This window comes from Lipotes vexillifer, unplaced genomic scaffold (genome assembly GCF_000442215.2).
Source record: "Lipotes vexillifer unplaced genomic scaffold, Lipotes_vexillifer_v1.1 scaffold23, whole genome shotgun sequence".
In the NCBI taxonomy this organism is placed as follows: Eukaryota; Metazoa; Chordata; class Mammalia; order Artiodactyla; family Lipotidae; genus Lipotes; species Lipotes vexillifer.
The window spans coordinates 3,259,106-3,278,558 of NW_006796283.1; the positions used below are offsets into that span (position 1 = coordinate 3,259,106).

At 51.7% G+C, this 19,453-nt stretch overlaps 1 protein-coding gene across 1 annotated transcript in view; it reads left to right on the forward strand.

Moving 5' to 3' along the window:
- Window positions 1-6,104: 6,104 nt before the first annotated feature.
- ZC3H18 (zinc finger CCCH-type containing 18) overlaps window positions 6,105-19,453 on the forward strand; it is a 44,560-nt gene continuing 31,211 nt past the window's right edge. The window contains exons 1-2 of the mRNA XM_007468471.1: window positions 6,105-6,677; window positions 14,766-14,850. Of these exons, the coding sequence (XP_007468533.1) occupies window positions 6,105-6,677; window positions 14,766-14,850 (658 nt within the window). The remainder of the gene's footprint in view (window positions 6,678-14,765; window positions 14,851-19,453) is intronic.

Genomic DNA, 19,453 nt, shown 5'->3' on the forward strand with positions numbered 1-19,453 from the left:
CCGCCTCCGGGGAGCGCTCCAGGCTGCCCCCGGCCGAAGCGTGGCTCTCAGGCCCCGGGAAGGGGAAGCTGATCTAGGCACGATCCCACGTTCCTTCCGGGCGAGCCGGCCTGGGGGTCCTGGACCCCCTCAGGTCGAGCGCCCGACAGCTGCTTCCGCTCTCTGCAGTGGGGTTGATCTCCCGAAGCTGTCATTTCTCTTCCGGGATATTCGCGTGGCATTGCTTTCCGCCCACAAAGATGGGGTGGGGGGCGGAAGGAGGCACACAGGTTCGCCCTCCGGATTGGGGATAGGCTCTTCGGGAGCTTTGAGCTCCCCGGAGCCTCCTGGAACTTGCTCCCTCGGCTTCCCCCCGGAGGCACAGGTAGGACCTGTTGGCTGTGTCCCAAGGCGCGCGCCACTCTTTGGAATAAAATTCCTTGTGCCCCTTTGGTTAAGAGCCCAAAGGATGCCGGCTCATTGCTGGGAGAACCTAAGACTTAAAGACTTTCAGCCTTACTCCTGCTAAAACTTCGGTTTTACTGAGTACTTCATGACCGCTGAGTTTGCCGGCTAGAGTGGTTTATCATCTTAGATGAGCTGTTCAGCTCTCTCTCTGTGAGAGCAGGTCAGTTCTTCAGATCAATTTGGGGAAAATGGCCGAGGGGGGCATTTAGAGACATAGCAGTGCTGTCGTCTTTTCTCCTTTGATTCTCATCTCCTTCGTGTTGCCTGTGGAGTGGTCCTGTCCCAGAGCAGAGGTTGGGATTCTCAGGGTGAGCCTGGACCCAGGCTGATTCCCGCTTCCCAGGCAGGGGAGTCTTTGCCTGATGATTTTACAATCTGAGCACATGTGTGGCGCCCAGCCAGCTCTGGAAACCAGTCACGTGTGTCCCAGAGGCTGGAACGTGTCCCCGGTTCTGGGTGGGAAACGATCAAACACTGAAGAGGTTTTTTCCTTTTTCACAGATCATCTCAGGCTGAGTGCGTCCTCTCTGAGGAGTTGTTTGATGTCAAGTTTAGTCAACTTGGGGATGGTGTCTATCGCCAACCTCCCCAAGTTTAGTCAACTTGGGGATGGTGTCTATCGCCAACCTTGACATCCTTCCTTTGGATGTTGTAAATCCATGAAGTTATGAGTCTGAATTTTAACCAGATGTACCAGAACTTGGGCATTCAGCTAGGGACTGCTCTGTTAAAAATTATTATCCTGGAAGGTTAGGCTTGTATTTCATTGGTGCTCCTTTGCCAAAACCTCTTTGGAACTGCTGTTTTGGTAGTAAATATACAAGCCGTAGTAAATATACAAGCCATAGGAGAACAATCAGTCTCATTCAATAGTCACACCCCACGTTTGACCAAAAACCATCTTACTTGGCTTGGGAACTCACCTCACTTACCAGACCAGGCTCTGAACAGCTTCCTGCGGTTTGTCAAAGTGACCCACCGTGAGAGAGGGAAGATTTGCTGCCACTGAGAGTGCCAGGGGAGTGTTCTGCAGGTTCTAAAGGTTGCTGAGAAAGAGAAGTTCCCACCTGTTGAGTACTGTACCAGTGTCCTTGCAGGGCGCAGCCTTCCAGAATGACCACTGGGAAACGAGGCAGCACCCACTCTGTGTCTCAGTTCTAGAATAGTCTTCTAAAAAGTAGGCAGTTACTTCAAGTTTCTTTCTGGCATGCAACAGGTAGTTTATCAAGTAATGAGACTTTGTGATTTATTCAAGCAGCGTCTCTCAGTCCCCGTCTGCCAGTGTAGTATGCTGTGGAGACACAGTGATGGACACTGTTCTGTTCTCCAGGCAAGTTCACTGTCTTGTGGGTCAAAGGACTAAAGAGTTCTAAACTTTGCCAAGAATGCTCGATGACAGGGTGATTGTGTGAGAAGAACAGACTGAGTAAGAATAGTGAGCCTGGGGATTGTGAAGACGTGCAGACGACCCTCTGTTTCATTGTGTGCATTTAATAGACCACATGGTTTTCTTGGCTCCTGACACAGAGCACGGACTCAGATATTGGCCAAATTGAATTAATCTCAAAACAGGACACTGATGCCCAGAGAGCCAGTTAACTCGCCCAGAGCGGGGCCCGGAACACACACCGTCTTCTGACCCCCAGCGACACACCCCTTCTGGGCAGCGGGGTGTGACTCAGGTTGCTTCTGATAAGCAGGAAGATTCTTTGGCATGTTTTCCTCTGCAAGCTGTTCACCTGTGTGTAGCCTCAGATTGGAAAATCCCAGGAGGTTCCACAGGGAAAGAAGAGATGGGACCCCTTTGCTCAGGAGATTGTCAGGGTCTCCTAAGGGTGACTGTGTGTCCCAGTGTGCCTAGGACAGCCAGGCTCATGCCTGCTGTAATGGTTAACAGTGCCCCCTTTCAGTCTCAAACATGCCCCCAAGTTCAGACGATAAGTTATATGGTAGCTCTGCTACCAAGTGCCAGCCATTTGCTGAGCTTGGAGGACCCAGGTGATTCTGAGCCCTTCCACTCAGGCCCTTCATGGGGCCGGGGGCGGGGGGGTCTCCCAACAGACTTTGCAAACAGATAGTTGGGGTATACAGTGTGGCGAGTTGGAGTATGGAGTAGAATAATGTACAGCATACTTAGGGCAGGAGTTCTCGGTGGACCTCAGGAGGTCTTGAGCTCCGAAAGTGGGGGATAAATTGTGTGTGTTCAGGTTCTTCTAGAGAGAGGAGCCATCCCCTTCCTCAGATTCTCAGAGCAGTCCGTGCTGCCCAGAAGGCTGACAGCGCTAGTCCTCCCCGATAGGAACAGGTGCCCACAGGGCCTTTCACCCTACCACCTTCTGGTCAGCCCTGAAAACTGCTGGTGGGAGGAGGGAGGTTCGCTTTGTGCTTGGAAGCTTGAAGTGATTTTTCCGTAACACAGACTTTGGGGGCGTGCAGGCTCTGCAAGTGCTTCTGTTTTCCACACAGCACAGCAGCCTCAGGATTTTAATTGGAGGCAGCATTTCCTGTGGTGTCGGTGTAGAAGTGCGCCCCTCTGTGAGGGCTTCTTTTGTGAGACTCACCTTTAGTGTCAGTGCCTAAGGCTCAAGCTTTACACACATTTAAAATAAAAAAATAAGTGGCTGGTGTCACAAGTTTGATTCCCATATAGTCATCACCGTTCTTTAATAGTCTGTATGGATCATATAGTTACTTTTCCGTCTCTGTGAAAGTGTGTCTTTTTGGTTCTAGAAGGGCTAAGATAGCAACCTAGATGGATCAGCACAGAACTTTAGAAGGGAGAAAAGAACAACAGGCAAAATCTGCTGCTTCAGTAGAAGTCCCCGATTTATGTGAGGGCTCTGTTCCAAAAAAGAATGTGTAAAGTCAATTAGAGCTCAGGTCCCATTTTCCTGTCGAAACAATGGTGGTAAGTGGGGATTAGTCCCTGGGCAGGTAGCAGGAGCTGGTTTCATGCATCGGGCCGGCGCCGGCACTGGGCATCTGCTCCGGCAGCAGCTCGGAGATGCAAAGCCCCGATCGCGCCCAGTGGCCACGTGGCCTTGGTTTCCTTCTCTGTGAGCGGGGCAGCACTTGTTTGGAGGGTTGATGCGAGGAACTGGGGCCGAGTGCCTGGCAGAGTGGTGGTCTCTCAGCAGGTGGGGGGACTTGATTTTATTGCTCACGTGGTCGTGCAGAGGTGATTATCCGGCGTGTGTTGGATGGCTGTCTCCTGAGCACCCAGGAGACTGACCGCAGTCTGGTGGGGAGAGGGGTGTGGGTGTTGGAAGCCAACAGGCTGATCTCATTTAGGTGTCGCAATGACTTCTGCAGCGGATGCTGTTTCCCCGTATTTCAGATAAAGAAACTGGGGTCTGGCAAGTTTACATAATTTGCCCAAGACCCTAAAGCTGGGAAGCAGCAGCGCCGGGATTCGGGTTCTGACTCAGAAGCCCACACTGTGTACCCTGTTCCATGTGTCCCAGAAAGACATGGCCCACTTGCTTGAGCTCATATAGTTGAAGTTAGGCATTCTCTCTCCCATTTCTTACCCTAGGATTTAAATCGAAGTTTGCCAGAATATAAGAGCAATTTGGTTGGACCTAATCATGACAATGAAACCTTTTGGCACCTGGGCCCCAAGAAGGGGCTGCTATCAAGTTACTAGTGAGGGAGCCTCTGTGCCATGAACAGGATAATATGTTGCAAAGCTAGAGTATCAGTTTTGTGGATTTTAAACTAGTGTAAGGGGACACTTAATTTTGATTACCAGTTGATTGATTTCAGAGGTGACTTGGTTCCCAAGGTTGCCATTAGACTGTATGATGTGAGAATCAGAATTTGTCAGGTTTCCAGTAGGGATATGTCTGAGGCTCACTGACCAGCTGCGTGTGACTGCCTGCCTACAGGGTCCCAGGTGCCAGCCTGAGCAGCTGGGGAATGAAAGTCCCTGCCCTTCTGTGTAGAGTTTTCGTTATATACAATGTAATAAAAACTGTGCAAGGGTAGGCATAGGACATCATACACAAAGGAAAATCTCCGGTTTTTACTGATGTCATTAGCCAAGGAGGGGGAGGCTGCCGGTTTGCCACTGGCCCCTGACTGGCTGCCCTAACGCCCCCGTGCTCTGTCTGGAAGAGGTGCGGGTGCCGAGCCCTGTCCGCGGTAGCCTTCTTGCCTTGCGCGTTGCCCTGGGCTGCAGGGGTGATGTGTGTGGTGACAGGCTCTGCCCTGCACAGGGAAGCCAGGAAGCCACGGGGCAGCAAAATACACCATTTTAGGGCTAACTTTTTAATAATTCTTTCCAGTAGTCCTACCTCTGGATAGTGTAGTTAGAAGACTGAAAAGTGAATCATTTTCAAAGCTGTCTACTTTTAAGTGACTTTGAATGGATTGGGTGGTTTGTAAATTTCTTTTACTGCTAACCATTTAGTTTATTTATAAAGTGATGAATTTTAAGTAACTTGTCCTCATGTTTGCTGAATTTTAATAATTTCCATTAACAGCAAAAAAACAAAACTGTTTTTAACTGTGGGTTCAGATACCAACTCTTGGTTATGTGCATCTTTAAACATAGGTTCTCCTTTTGGAGGTATAAATTTAAAAGATACACTTTAAATTTTTAGTTATGTAAATGCATAAAGTAATTTTATACAAAGTATATAAAAACACTTGTGCGTTTCCAGATCTCACTGAGGTACCAAGTAGCATGACTGGGCCATACATTGTTTTAAATAAAAAATTTTGAAGAATCAAGTGAACATAAAACCCTTCACTGTTCCTGCTATCTCACACCAGCTTAGTGGTTACTCGCTACCCGTTGCGTGGCGGATGGTAAATGTGTGCTTGTAGGCTGTTTGGTGTCGATTTCATGCACACACCGTCTCAACCCACCTTCTGCAACCTGCATTTAGAAGCAGTGGAACAGTGTCCTATCTTTGCACATTGGGGTGGGAAAACGAGAAAATAGTCACTTTATAATTAAATCTAGTGAGTAAAAATAGAAATGAAATCTTCTAAAATGACACTGTTGGTCTTTTTATATAAGAAACTCCTTAAATATGTAAGATTTTCTGCCAGAGTTCTTTCCCACGACCTGCCTGTCCTGGAACAGTGGTTCTCGAGAATCACAGTGCACGAAGGCCTTCCGGGCAGCCTTCACGGCCTGACCTGGAGAGATGTGCAGGAACGGGAGATGGCCCATGTCCTGGGGGCTCTCAAAGGCAGGCCGGGTTTCTGGTCCACACCCTGCGGGGTGACTCCAGAAGAGGCCAGGCGCTGCCTTCAGTGTTGCCACCTCCTTCTGAATGCACATTTTCCTGAATTGCACAAGTAATTACTTTACAAACCCAAAAAGCTGTCGCTTGCAATGCCCGTCTTCTTGCCCACTGTCTGATAACCATTCGGAGTGCCCCGTGTGTAGGTGGGCACGCCGGCCCTCTCGCTACCCGGTGGCTCCAGACGTGAGGCTCCTGGCGCACAGCTCCGCGCTCTTGGCCCGGCCCCACGGAGGCCTGGGGTGCGGTGCCGGTGGTCTGTGCCCTGGGGTCTGGGATGTGGAGGAGCCAGGCAGGCCGGAGGCAAGCATGGGGCCCAGCAAACCGGTGCGAGATTGACTGGCCCTTTTGCTGGATGCTGTGAGTGTGTGTTCTCTTTGTTTTGCAGAACCGTGGGTACCGATGGATGTGGCCGAGAGCCCTGACCGGGACCCTCGCTCTCCAGAGGATGAAGAGGGGCAGCAGGGGCTCTCGGACGATGACATCCTGAGGGAGAGTGGGTCTGAGCAGGATCTGGATGGAGCGGGCGGGAGGGCTTCCGACGCCGAGGACGAGGAGAACGCCGCCCCGGGGCTGAGCCAGGAGGAAGAGGAGAGCCGCTCCGACGAGGACGACCAGGACTCTGAGGCTCCGGAGCTGAGCGGGGGCCCGGCCAGCCCCCCGCGGGCCGAGGGGGACCGGGGGGAGGAAGACCGCACCAGCGACCTGAGGGACGAGGCCTCGTCGGTCACCAGGGACCTGGACGAGCACGAGTTAGACTACGACGAGGAGGTCCCCGAGGAGCCTGCCCCCGCCACGCACGAGGACGACACCGAGAAGGCCGGGCCCGAGGATGATGAGGAGAGGGGAGAAGGGGCTCCCGGGGAGGACGGGAAGGTGGGCGTCTGCGGCGTGGAGGACAGGGAGCCCGTGGAGGCCGCCAAGGAGAAAAGAAAAGAGGACGACGATGGAGAGATCGACGACGGAGAGATCGACGTGAGTATGCCCAGCGGAGCCAGCAGTGCCCCCAGAGGAGGGGGACAGGAGGCGTGTGCTGGGAGCCATCGCCGTGGTGATGAGGGAACGCCGAAATCAGGGGATGTGGGCTACAGTCAGAAAACTGTCTTCCATTCGGTAGCTGGCAGAAGTCCCGTGGACCCTCACTCATCTGGTGCTGTTGGTTGGATTGCGTTAAAATTCTAGATTTTTTTTTTTTTAAACAAGCAGTAATTTTCTGCCTTTTTCTTTGCTGTCTGTAAGTAATATTTGAGTTAGTATTCAACTAGAACCATTGTGGATTTCGGTTCCTGTTAGTTTTTTTTTATATATATAAATTCATTTATTTATTTATTTTGGCTGCACTGGGTCTTCGTTGCTACACCCGGGCTTTCTCTAGTTGCGGCAAGCGGGGACTACTCTTGTTGCAGTGCGTGGGCTTCTCATTCCCTGACTCTCTTGTTGCGGAGCATGGGCTCTCGGTGTGCGGGCTTAGTAGTTGCGGCAAGTGGCCGTGCACGGGCTTCTCATTGTGGTGGCTTCTCTTGCTGTGGAGCACAGGCTCTAGGCCTGTGGGCTCAGTAGTTGTGGCGCACGGGCTTAGTTGCTCTGCGACATGTGGGATCTTCCCGGACCAGGGCTCGAACCCGTGTCCCCTGCATTGGCAGGTGGATTCTTAACCACTGCGCCACCAGGGAAGTCCCCTGTTAGGTTCTTAAGCCTGAAAAAACTTCCTTCCAGCTTTTCTCTATTATTTTAGGCATTTTTGTCTTTGCCCTTCTCTGCTGAGGGTTGCGGCTGGGCCAGGCTTCTTAGGGAGTGTCCCTGAAAAGACCCTCAGGACTGGATAAAATGGGGTTGTGTGTCAGAACGCTTTGGCTTTTGACCAAGCCATCATATTGTCATAACTTATTTAAATTAATCTGGCCTTCAGATTAAGGGCAGGGAACCCAGTAATAATCATCTTAGTTGTGCACAGGTTGGGTTTTTATGACAGATGATTCTGTTGAAAGAATTTCTGTCACGATCTTTTAAGAAGTTGAGTCTGTGGGGGGAAGAGCCTGAAGTCCTGCTGAGAAATACTTTTACTCAAAGGGGTTGAGAGAGGGACGGAGCAGATTGACAAGATCTGGTGCTTTTAATATCCCGGAAAGGAGATTCTGCTCACCGGAGAGTCGCTGTGGCGAGAGGTGTGAGGAGCGCCTCAGAACCACTCTGGGTGGCCGAGAGAGGAGGGGCTGGTCAAGTGCATAACCCCGGCTCACCAGAAGGGCCAGGCTGCTGCGACAGCTGGTATGGACGCTGCGTCGCGGTGGCCGTGGCTGCAGCCTGGTTTCCAAAGCCCGTGCTTCGCAAACTTCGGCTCACGAGAGCAGAACTTTGTGGGGCGCTACAAGATATCGTATGCAGTTACAAGCTTAGAAGGGGCGCTACAAGATTGCGTATGCAGTTACAAGCTTAGAAGGGGTGTTACAAGATCGCGTACGCAGTTACAAGCTTAGAATTTTAGATCTTTTATTTTCTCACAACTAAGTGTAGGAGATGGTCTCCTAAATTAACAGCCGTTACTTATTAATACTGTACTCGTTTAAAAGGGTATTGGCGGGACATTATCTATGAACACTCTTAGATTTCGCCAGCTATGCTTCCCTTCCCATCTGGAAAGTTCACCTTGACCACAGGGTTACCAGAGGAAAAGGAGATGCCATGAGACTCCAGTTAATCAGTTTGGACGACATTTGGGGCAGAAGATGAAATCATTGGTTGAGGTTGCCCGTGAGTTTGGTTTTTCAGTTTACAAAGAGAAAAGCCACGTCTGCATCCTGCCACCAAGGATTGAGGGGCTCCTGATGACTGGGGTGCTGTGGCCGGCGTTCTGGGCAGTCTCTTTCCCATTGAGAAAGGACCAGTTGCAAGCTCTTCTTGCTTCAACTGTTGAATAAGCTGTATGGGAAAATTCATTACCTTCCTGCCTTTCCATGATCATATGTGGACAGGGAGGTGTCTCCCTGCAGGTCCCGGGGGCTTTGCCGTCACCGCACCGCCAGGCTTTCCTGCCGCACTTAGATGTGGTGGCGTGGGACCTTGGGTTGAACTGAGCTGGCCCGGGAAAGCACCCATCGTCTGGAGGTTTGCTGGTTTCCCCCAGAAACAGTAGGTGAAATAGAAATCCAGTTTGAGTTTCTTGCCCACTTGATCCTAGATGGTTGTTTGGTTTGGCTTGTGCCTGCCTGGCACCTCTCGCAAGGGCCTCACAGCCCTACTGGACCCACAGGCTGCTGAGACCAGAGCACAGCTTCGTTCAGCCACGGGGTGGCACTGCCCTTCCCACACACAGCCCCACGGACCCTGCAGTGTGTCAGGCTCATTGTAACACGCTGGGGGTGTAACTGGGAAGGGCAGAGCCCATCACCCCACCATGGATAGTCAGGCCTAAACGGGAGTGGGCACTATGAATGGAGACGTGGGCCCTCATGGGAGCGCCCCTGCCTTCCAGGAGCCCCTTGGTTCATTTGCCCTTGCCTGTGCCTGCCTGCGTTCCAGGCTCCTCCCCATCCTTTAACCATTGGCTTCCTTCCGTGTCTCCTCCCTTCTGCAGGCTCTGCCTCCTGCCCCTGACTCTGTTACATCTGGCTCAGTGCCTTTGCTGGGCTTCCACAGTCTGAATTGACTGGGTCATTAGTGTGTTTGTTTCTGTTGCTGTTCCGTGCCCACACCTCCAAGAACACAAGTTCCCTAAGTCTGGGACCTGCGTGGCTTTGCCCCTCTGTTCCCAGGACCTGGCACTTTGGAGGCAGCCAGTAACTGCCCTCTCAGCAGACGGGCAAACTCCAGCTGCTTTGGGGCGCGTTGAAGTTGAGTGCCGTTGAAATGGGGGTGGCAGTGGGTGGAAGGTCTACACCGGAGAGCCATTGGCATAAAGAGGCAGTTCAGGCACTGCGTGTGGGTGACCAGCACCCGCACTAGCCGCTGTTGGAAGAACCCAGCGTAGACACAGATTAACTCGTATTGGAAAACCACAGCTGCTTCGCTCCTGCTCTCTCCATCCCCGTTCCCGTCCGTCCTTCCTCGTCGAATCTCGGCTAGAGAGTTCGCCCCACGTTCCCGCAAGCACACACTCCTGTATCTTTCTCTCCCGAGATGGACAGGGAGCCAGAGGTCTGCACTTGGGTCCATGAGCAGCCTGCTTCTGACAGGCCTTTGGCCTGGTCCCCTTCAGTTTAAATCCCTGCCAAGTAGCCTCTGGTCCAAGTGGAAAGTGTCCATCCCAGGGGGCCTTTTTCCCATTGCTTTCAAGCACATTTTTGGTATCAGAAGTGAACTACCTGGATGTTTTTACGCAGAAGGGCAGTTTGGCTCACACCTCAAAAGTGCGTTCGCTGAGGCCCCTGAGCTTTTCCACGTCTGGCAGGGGTCTTACAGCCCCGCTGACTCTTTGAAGAGGCTCACCGTTCCCAGGGCCTCTCCTGCGCTTCACTGCCTGTCTCTCCCCTCAGCATCCAGGCCTGGAATTATTGGGAACGGCCAGCTGAGTGGAAGCACCTAAAAGGCCCTGTGGGGCTTCCCTGGTGGCGCAGTGGTTGAGAGTCTGCCTGTCGATGGAGGGGACGCAGGTTCGTGCCCCGGTCCGGGAGGATCCCACATGCTGCAGAGCGGCTGGGCCCATGAGCCATGGCCGCTGAGCCTGCGCGTCCGGAGCCTGTGCTCCGCAACGGGAGAGGCCACAGCAGTGAGAGGCCCGCGTACGGCCAAAAAAATTTTTTTTAAATAAATAATGTGCTCCGCACGGGAGAGGCCACAGCAGTGAGAGGCCCGCGTACGGCCAAAAAAATTTTTTTTAAATAAATAAAAGGCCCTGTGATTTATCCTCCTTTTAACTGAGAAGCACTTTTCTCTCCTGTCGGGGTACACTGTCCCTCTTTTTTCCCTTGTAGATTTTGGGTCACTGGGACAGGTGAATTGATTTGCGGGGGAGTCACCCCCACCCTCCCCAGCTTTCCTGCTCTGTTAGTGGTTTCCTTGATAGTGACATCAATTTGTACAATAAACCTTTGACATTCTTTTGTCCGAACCACATAGTTTATTATAACTCAGGCCTTGAATTACTTTTATATGTTTTGGTGTGCTACCTTCAGGTACAAATGCTTTTCTGGAAGTGCCACTCCCTGCTGCAGTGGGGATGGGATTTTGCAAACAGGATTGTGGGCCAACTATTTATAGCACCCGGCTTATTTGTGGAGGGGGGCCGAGGGTCCCCGACAACCGACAGCTGAAGCGCGGGTGAGTTCGATTTCGTCAGCTGTCTCACCTGTGCAGGAAGCCACACTTAGGACAGGCAGACAGAGCATGCGGCCGTGTGAGGCCTGCCTGGCTCACTCCCGCACCCCTGCTGAGTTCCACACACAGACCCCCTTCCTTCGTGGCTCTGTGATACACCTTGACAGACTCAGGGCCTTCCATCTTTGGTCCATCCTTTGTCTCCTCCGCTTATGGACTTGTTTCTCTTTTTTTATATCTCGCTTGTCATCTGGTTGACAGAACTTCAGCCACCTGGAGTGTGCCATCCCCTTGGGAAAGCGTGGCATAGTTTATTCCCTTCCTCCTTTCGTCAGTGACTGTCACACTGATAGGGTGCGTGCTCAGAGACGGGGCGGGGTGGGCACGCCCCGAGTGGACGGGCCGCATGACTCCTTGGGCGGAAGTGGTAGCTCTGGGCCCAGCCACAGACAGATATACTTGGAGGCGTTTTCTTTGCAGGCGGTCTTTTGTCTTTTCTCCTGTTCACATCTACCTGCTCCTATCGCGTCTGGACCCACAGTATCTTCTGCCAGAGGGCTTCCAGGCAGGTGAGCCTTCGGGCCTAGGGATCTGGGGACGTCCACAGCACTGTCCCCTGGTGGGAGCCGGGGAAGCAGCCATGGCGGCTTGGCCGCAAGTGACTAAGTGAGGCCTGCCGCCTCCCTCGGGGCGGTTGAGGGGCCCGGGCCGCCGTCCCTGCTCACCTGAGCAGCCCAGAGCTCTGGGGTGGGAAAGCTCTCCTGCCAGTGGCTGACCTGGCCAGAGCCCATGGAGGCCATTTATGGTTTTGTATTTACCCCCTGTGGGCTGGTCCCCTCACAGGAGAATCACTGTCCGTCCCAGGTGCCGCCCCACCCACCCACCCAATCACCCTTCTGAGGCCAGAACATGACCTCTGGCCCCAAAGGGTGTGAATGCGGGATTATAGACCCGAATTGCTACCCCACTTCACAGGTACAGAATTGAGGGTTCAGGGAGCCCCTGGTTGGCCCGGGGGGGTGCCTGGGCCTCTGCTCCAGGGCACGTGCCGCATCTTGCTTCCTTACCTGCCGAGACTGCGGAGCTGATAGGTGGGAAATGACTTCTTTTTGTTATTTAGGTCATATACAGGCTTTGTGGTTTTGTTTTCATTTTAAGGAAAATAAAAACCTGCCCAAAGGAGAAAGTGAAAGTCACCCATGCTCCCCTCACTCAACGTTTTGACGTGTTGCCTCTGAGGGGTTTTTCTATCACGATGATACTTGCGCCCCGGGTGGGAGCTCTGGGTGCTCAGAAGGTCAGTGGGGGAGAGCACGGCTGGGGCGGAGGGCCGTGTCCATGGTCATGGCGGCAGGTGTGATCCAGGCTGCCCTGTGCCCCATGCCCTGTGCACACTCACCCCAGGGACACGCTGCCATGGTTCTCCTAGATTTGTAAACTGTGGAGGGCCTGGCACTCACCCCCTGAGTTAGTTGTTGGTGCCGTTTTAGCTGTTTATAGACCCACCAGTTTGCTTCTTGCTGGACCTCTGCTCTCTGCTGGCTCCGGGATCAGGGGCTGCCCGTCACAATTCCCACCTGACAGTTACAGCCCTGACCTGACAGGACGGCTGTCCAGCCACTGAGCGCTGGGAGTCTGGTTTCAGAGACCTCCTTCTTGAGCCGTAATTACGGGAAACTCTTTATAAGATTTAAGAACTCCTTTTGTTTGTCCAGCCCTTGAAAGGCCATTGTACTAAATGAATGGTTAGTTGACACTTGAGGGTGTTCGATTGCTGAGTGATTTGTTGATGTTTTCGTCTGCTTGGCGTCTGAGAAGCCGCAGAGGGCTCCCTCGTGGCTCGTGGTTCAGGTGACCACTCCCCGTCTGAGCGAGGGAGCTGGCTCCTCGTTGCTCTTGTGCATATTGAGAGTAACACCTTTGCAGAAACACCTGTTTAACCCGATCTAGTGCACTGACTGAATCTTGATTTCTGAAAAGCAGTCACTCTGTACTCATCATTTCAACTCCTGTGCATTGATTTCCAAACGAAGCAGAAGATTTGAATGAGTTCTGACCTCTCAAAAGAGTTTTGTTTTTCTAATGAGAACAAACAGAATCTGCTCTCAACTTAGATGTGAGCTCCTGTGTAATAGATAATAGCGCACTGCGGTTATGCCAGGAGGGGAGTAGTGAAAGGAAGGCACGGCTGGGGGACCAGAAGGGCGGGGGCTTCTGCCATATAGCACAAAATCAGCACATTTTCCTCAAACTGAAATCATTTTCGGGGTCGGGAAAATGGGGAGATGTTGTTCACAGGGTACAGGTTTTCAGTTATAAGATGAATAAATTCTCAGGACCTTTAAAAAAAAACCTTGAATAACTTATTTAATCTTTCTCTCTAAAAGAAATTCTGTTGACTCTCTTTTAAGGGATATAACTTTTAAGGGATATAACTCTGAGGCATCTGTTCTTTTTTGTTATAAAATGCCTTTTAATAACTTGGTATTTTTAAGGCAAAAATTATACAAATATTTAAGCTTTAAAATAAGTCATCATAAATCTAGGGTTTGCCTTCAGTATTTCTTCATTCGGTAAATATCAATACTTGCTGTTTACTCTGAGCCTGACGCTGTGCTTGGAGCGGTGACCCGTGGTGAGCAGAAAGCAGGGTCCGATTGGGCAGCCACGATGGCTGGGACCCGTGCTCCAGGGGCAGGGGGCTGTGGAACCGGTTGTGAAGGGAGATGGGGGGCCCTAAGGAAGGGGACTCGAGCTGTGATCTGGACATGAGATGAGTTACATGCCGGGGAAGAGAGGCAAGAGTATGGTCAAGCCAGACTTGCAAAGGTCACGGCACTGTGGGGAGCATGGGGAAGGGTTCAGGAGTGTGGACACCCTTCAGGAAGCAGTCCCCAGGCCAGGTGGGGACTGGGCAGTAGTTTGGACGAGAGTGGCGCTGCAGGAGGTGGGGAGAGAAAGGTCCAGGTGACTCCCAGACCTCTGCCCTGCTTGTGATCCCTTGCTTTGACCACATGAGGGCGCTCTGGAATGGGCTGGGCCCTGGGGGGTGGGGTGGGGGGCAGTGAGGAGCTCCATCTTGGACTTACCTACTTAACTATGTTAGCAGGGCGCTGGATACCCGCCCAAGCTTGGGGCGATCCCGGAGCAGCGTCTCAGGGGCACGGGTGGGGACTGAGGAGGGTGCAGAGCAGTGGTCCAAGTCGAGGCTGCTCTTTGGAATCCCTGGGGGAGAGACCCACCCGGGCTGTGGTCTTTAAACCCTCCTGCATTATTCTAAAGCCAAGGTTAGGATCTCTGGACCAAGAACCAGAAGAGAAGGGCCCAGGTCTAAGCTAAAGGTGGATACGCTTGGTGGCCTGAGTCGCCTAAATTCCCTCCTCCTTGCCCGTGGACTTTTAAATTAGAGAAAGTGTCTCATTTGAAGGACATAAAATATTTTGTCCTGTAAATTTTGTTTAAATGTAAAAAATGTTAAAAACCTGAAGTGTAGCCATTTCCTGCCCAGAATTACTAATTAAGAGAAACAAGACGACACGCTTTTCGTCACGCATCGCGTGCTTCCCAGAACGGTGTGTGTCTTGTGTGGTGCTGCACTCCTGTGGGTAAGCTTTGAGAGACCCCCGTTGTGTGGACGAGGAGCCTAAGGTTTGGAAAATGTATGTGAACTTGGCCACGTGAGTGGCCAGGACCTGAGTCTTGTGACAGTACCTTTTCTGGTTTAGTGAAGCCGTGGTGGTAGATGCCCCTCCTGCCTCTTCCCCTCATGAAGACAAGTCTCTCTTCAAGTCACGTTGTCCTCTGTTTCAGGATGATGACCTGGAGGAGGGTGAAGTGAAGGACCCCAGTGACAGGAAGGTGAGGCCTCGTCCCACCTGCCGATTCTTCATGAAAGGTAATTGTCTGAGTGAGGGGCCTTTGCGCGGCCCGCTTGTGTGGCCTCGGCTTTTCCTGGGACCGCGGTGGTGGTTCAGCCCAGGGCCTGTGCAGGGCAGTTCTCAGGGCCGGCACTGACGGTCTGTGGTGGCAGTGGCAGTGCATCGATGTCAGCCGTGGGCCTTTTCTGGTCGCTCTAACGCCTCTCTCGGAGGGGAGCCAGCCTGCTCGTTTCACCCTGGGATGCCAGGCCCACCTGCCTAGCACAGACCTGTATCTTCACTGTAGACAATATTATTAACTCTTTCTAAGTGGTCCTTCTTATAAGGCCAAATGCCCCAGCCACCAATTGTGACATTTTCCCACCTCTGTAAGGAGAGTTGCCACTTTCTGCAAGATGTCTCAGAGGCATATCTTTCATTTGGAATGGACTTCTAAATAGAGAGGGTCGGCCTCTGGAGGCAGCAAGGCCCCTCCCTCCTGAAAAGTGGACGGAGTGAGTCAAGTAGCTGTGACAGTGGCAGTGTGACAAGGCTGGTGGGCAGTGGGCACTCAAGCCCAGGAAGATGTGTCACGGCACCGTCTGGTGTGCGTCCGTGGTTGAGCGTTTCCCTTGCACGGCAGGAAGGGGTTCTTCTGCCCTGGGTTTTGCGCTGAGCCCAGCCGCCTCGCACGGGCCCGGCCCCTTGCGCAGCCCGACGCTCACAAGAGCTCCCTGTACTTCTCTTCCAGATGTTGTGACACCACTGCCCACTCCTCCTCCACCAATACCAAATCCCACACCCTTCAGAGGCCAGGCTAAAGGTACAAAACATCCCGTACTCACCTCTCTAGCGCCTCACAGTGCCCCTTCCCCGGAGGCCAGACTCCTCTCTCCTGGATCCAGAGCACTGCTGTGAAGCCAGGGGAAGGGGGAGACTCTGAGGGCAGAGAGCGGCCATGACAAGGCCCACGGGAGCTGCGTGCTGCCTGCACGGGGGGTGGGGGCATGGGGGCGGTGGAGCCCCGTCCTACGAGTGGCCTCGAATGAGCCTGGCCCTTGTCCCGAGGTGGCCCAAGGCTGCGGGTGCACGGGAACACTCGGGACCCCGGTCAGCGCGTGCTGGGGCCGTGTCCTCTTCGCCGTGCTAATTCTGTGCTGCTGGTTTCTGCCGAGTGGGGGAGTCCAGCTCGTCTGAGTTAGACGGCCACGCGATGGCTCCGTGTGCGCTGTGCCCGTGGAACGGGAGCGTAGCCGCCCTCGGGATGCAGATACGTGTGCAGTACCTTGTAGAGAGTAAATTGTTACGGGTCTTCAAAGGCTTTGGTATTTTAAGTGTCATTGTTTCAGAAAATTTAAACTTAAGCTGAAGACTTCTTTTTCATAATGACGTCAGCCCATCTGGAGTTTCTGGAGTAAAATGATGGAGACAAACACGCATGCATACACCTACATGTACTGCAGTCGTTTCCAGTTAGCACGGTCCACAAACCGTGTGCTTCAGAAACCTGGCCATCAGTCAAGACCAGCCGGAGGCCCCCGTGGCAGCAAGGGCATCAGGCGGCAGCATCCGCTGTTGAGGCCGCAGAGGCTCTGGTCCAGGTGCCTGGGGTCCCACTGCTGACGTACTGCCCAGAATGTAGCCCCGGGAGCGCGCACACCATGAAGCCCAGTTGGTGGTGGTACTGCAGGTCCGCATCACCGGGAGGTGCCTGAACAGGCGAGGACAGGGTGCCCTTTCCAGGGACGTCGGGGCGTCACGTCACAGTAGGAGGGGAGGTGCCTCCAGGTCACACCGAGCACCCAGTTGGGGTTTCGGGGAGTGAGACCAGTGGGTCAGGCATTTCGCAGTGGAAAAATCTGAAGCTAGTGGTAAGTGGCCTTTTTTTGCAGTTTAATTGGGCCTGTTCCGTAACTTGTTTCAGGAATGTATTTTTTTAATATTTAGTCACCTTTCCCCCATACTGTTTGTTTATTCTACAGCATAATGCGATAGAGTACAGAAGGAAATGGGTGTTCTGGAACATATCCTGCTTTTTCTTAGTTATGAGAAAGGTTTTGGATGTAAATGTTTTTGCTTACCTGCAGTTGGTAAGATTGGTGTTGAATTGAGATGACTGTCTTTCAGTTCTCTCCAGTAGCTAGAGAGTCACTTTAAAAATAAAATGAATTTTTTCGTGTTTGGGGAGGATGTGGGGAAATGGAACTTCATGTCCAGCTGGTGGGAACATGAACCGGTGTGGCTGCCCTGGGCACAGCCTGCTCAGTGTGATGGGCGGAGCTGCTCTCTGAGCCGGCCACTCCCCTCCTGGGTGTCTATCCAGGAGAAATGAAGGCGTAAGCCACGCAAAGACTCGTACTAGCAGCATAGACAAAACAGCTACATGACTATGTGGAAACAACCCCAGTGTCCATGAGCTCATGAATGGATAAACGAAATGTGGTCCATCCTGATACTACAACGCGGCTGAACCTTGAGGCCACTGCCAAGTAAAAGAAGCCAGTCACGAAAGGCCCCATATTGTACAGTTCCACTTATAGGAACTGTCCAGAGTGGGCAGATCCATAGAGACTGAAAGTAGGTTAGTCATTGTCTAGGCCAGAGAGGGATAGGTAGCCATTGAGTACAGGGTTTCCTTTTGGGGGATGGAATGTTCTAGAATTAGGTAGTGGCAATGGTTGCACAACTTTGTGAATGTACTAAAGCCCACTGAATTGTGCACTTTAAATGGGGGTATTTTATGGTATGTAAATTATATCTTTGAAAATGCTTTTTAAAAAGCGTTTGTTAGCTGTGTTTCTGTTGTTATTGTGATCTGCAGGGTTAGGGTTAGGTTGCCCAGATGGACACATTGATATTTGTGACCACTGACAACAAAATGTACGTAGGAATACAAACTGAAACGTTTTAAAACACCACTACTTTGTTTATGGTGTATTTTTACCTGTCTTATATTTAGGTTGAGTCATCAAGACATGAAGTTCTATCCACAAAGGCATAAACAGCATTTTCTTTAGACTGTCTTCTGCTTTGGGTGTCTGATTACCTAGCTGTCAGCAGCACCCAGCCCATTCTGTGGGCCAGGCCTCCTGTGTCCTCTCCTTCCTGCTCCCTTTTTCTCTCCCTCCCTCTTTCTTTCCCTTTTTTAAATTGTGGCGAAATACACAATATAAAATGTACCATCTTAGCCGTTTTTAAGTGTACATTTCATTGGCATTCAGTACATTCACATTGTGGCCATCACCACCATCCATCTTCAGAACTCCTTTCATCATGTAAAACTGAAACTGTCCATTAAACACTAGCTCCCCAGCCCTCGGCATCTGCCCTCCTCCTTTCTGTCTCTATGAATTTGACTACGCCATGTGCCTAATAGAAGTGCAGTCTTACAGGATTTGTCCATTTGTGACTGGTTTATGTCACTCAGCACAGTGTCCTCAAGGTTAATCCAGGCTGTAGCAGGTGTCAGGATTTACTTCCTTTTCAAGATTGAATAATATTCTACTGTGTGGATGAACCACAGTTTGCTCACCCATCATCCATCAGTGGACATTTGGGTTGCTTCCATTTTTTAGCTATTTTGAATAATGCCGCTGTGAACGTGGGTGTGCAAACATCTCTTTGACACCCTGCTTTCAAATCTTTGAGTATATACTCAGAAGTGGGATGGCTGGGTCAGGTGGTAATTGTGTTTTTAACATTTTGAAGAACCACTCTGCTGTTGTCCATGTTGGCTGCATCACTTTGCATCCCACCACTGAGCACGGGGTTCTGGTTCTTCTCATCAACGCTTGTTTTCCGATTTTGTGATAGTATCATCGTGGGTGTGAGGTGGGGTTCTGATTTACGTTTCACCATGATTAGTGATGTGGAGTATCTTTTCATGTGCTTTTTGGTCGTTTGTGTATCTTCTTTTGAGAAATGTTTACTGCCCTTTTTTTCTTGTTAATTTATTTTTGGCTGCGTTGGGTCTTCGTTGCTGCACACGGGCTTTCTCTAGTTGCGGCGAGCGGGGGCTACTCTTCTTTGCAGTGCGCAGCCTTCTCATTGCGGTGGCTTCTCTTGTTGTGGGGCACGGGCTCTAGGCGCACGGGCTTCAATAGTTGTGGCTCGCGGGCTCTAGAGCGCAGACTCAGCAGTTGTGGCGCACAGGCTTAGTTGCCCCGCGGGATGTGGGATCCTCCCAGACCAGGGCTCGAACCCGTGTCCCCTGCATTGGCAGGTGATTCTTAACCACTGCAGCACCAGGGAAGTCCCTACTGCCCATTTTTTAATCCCTGCATACTCTTGTGTTTAAAGCAGCAGGTCTCAAGGTGTGTTCTTGAGACCCAGGGCCGCCCTGAGGTCAGTGCTCTAATGACACTAACACTGTGCCAGTCGGCAGGTGTCGCCCACTGTATGTGCACCGAGAAATGACATCCGGGGTAGAGCAAGAAGAGTCATAGTTAAACTTTAATTTTGGGTCTAGGTCTTTTTTTTTTTTTAATAACTTTATCGAAGTATAATTTAAATGCCATAAAATTTGCCTGTTTTAAATGTCCAGTGATTTTTATTAATTTACCAAGTTGTGCACCCAGCACCACAGCCAAGATGTAGAATATTTCCATCACCCCACCACAGCCCCTCAGTGTGTCTTTTCGC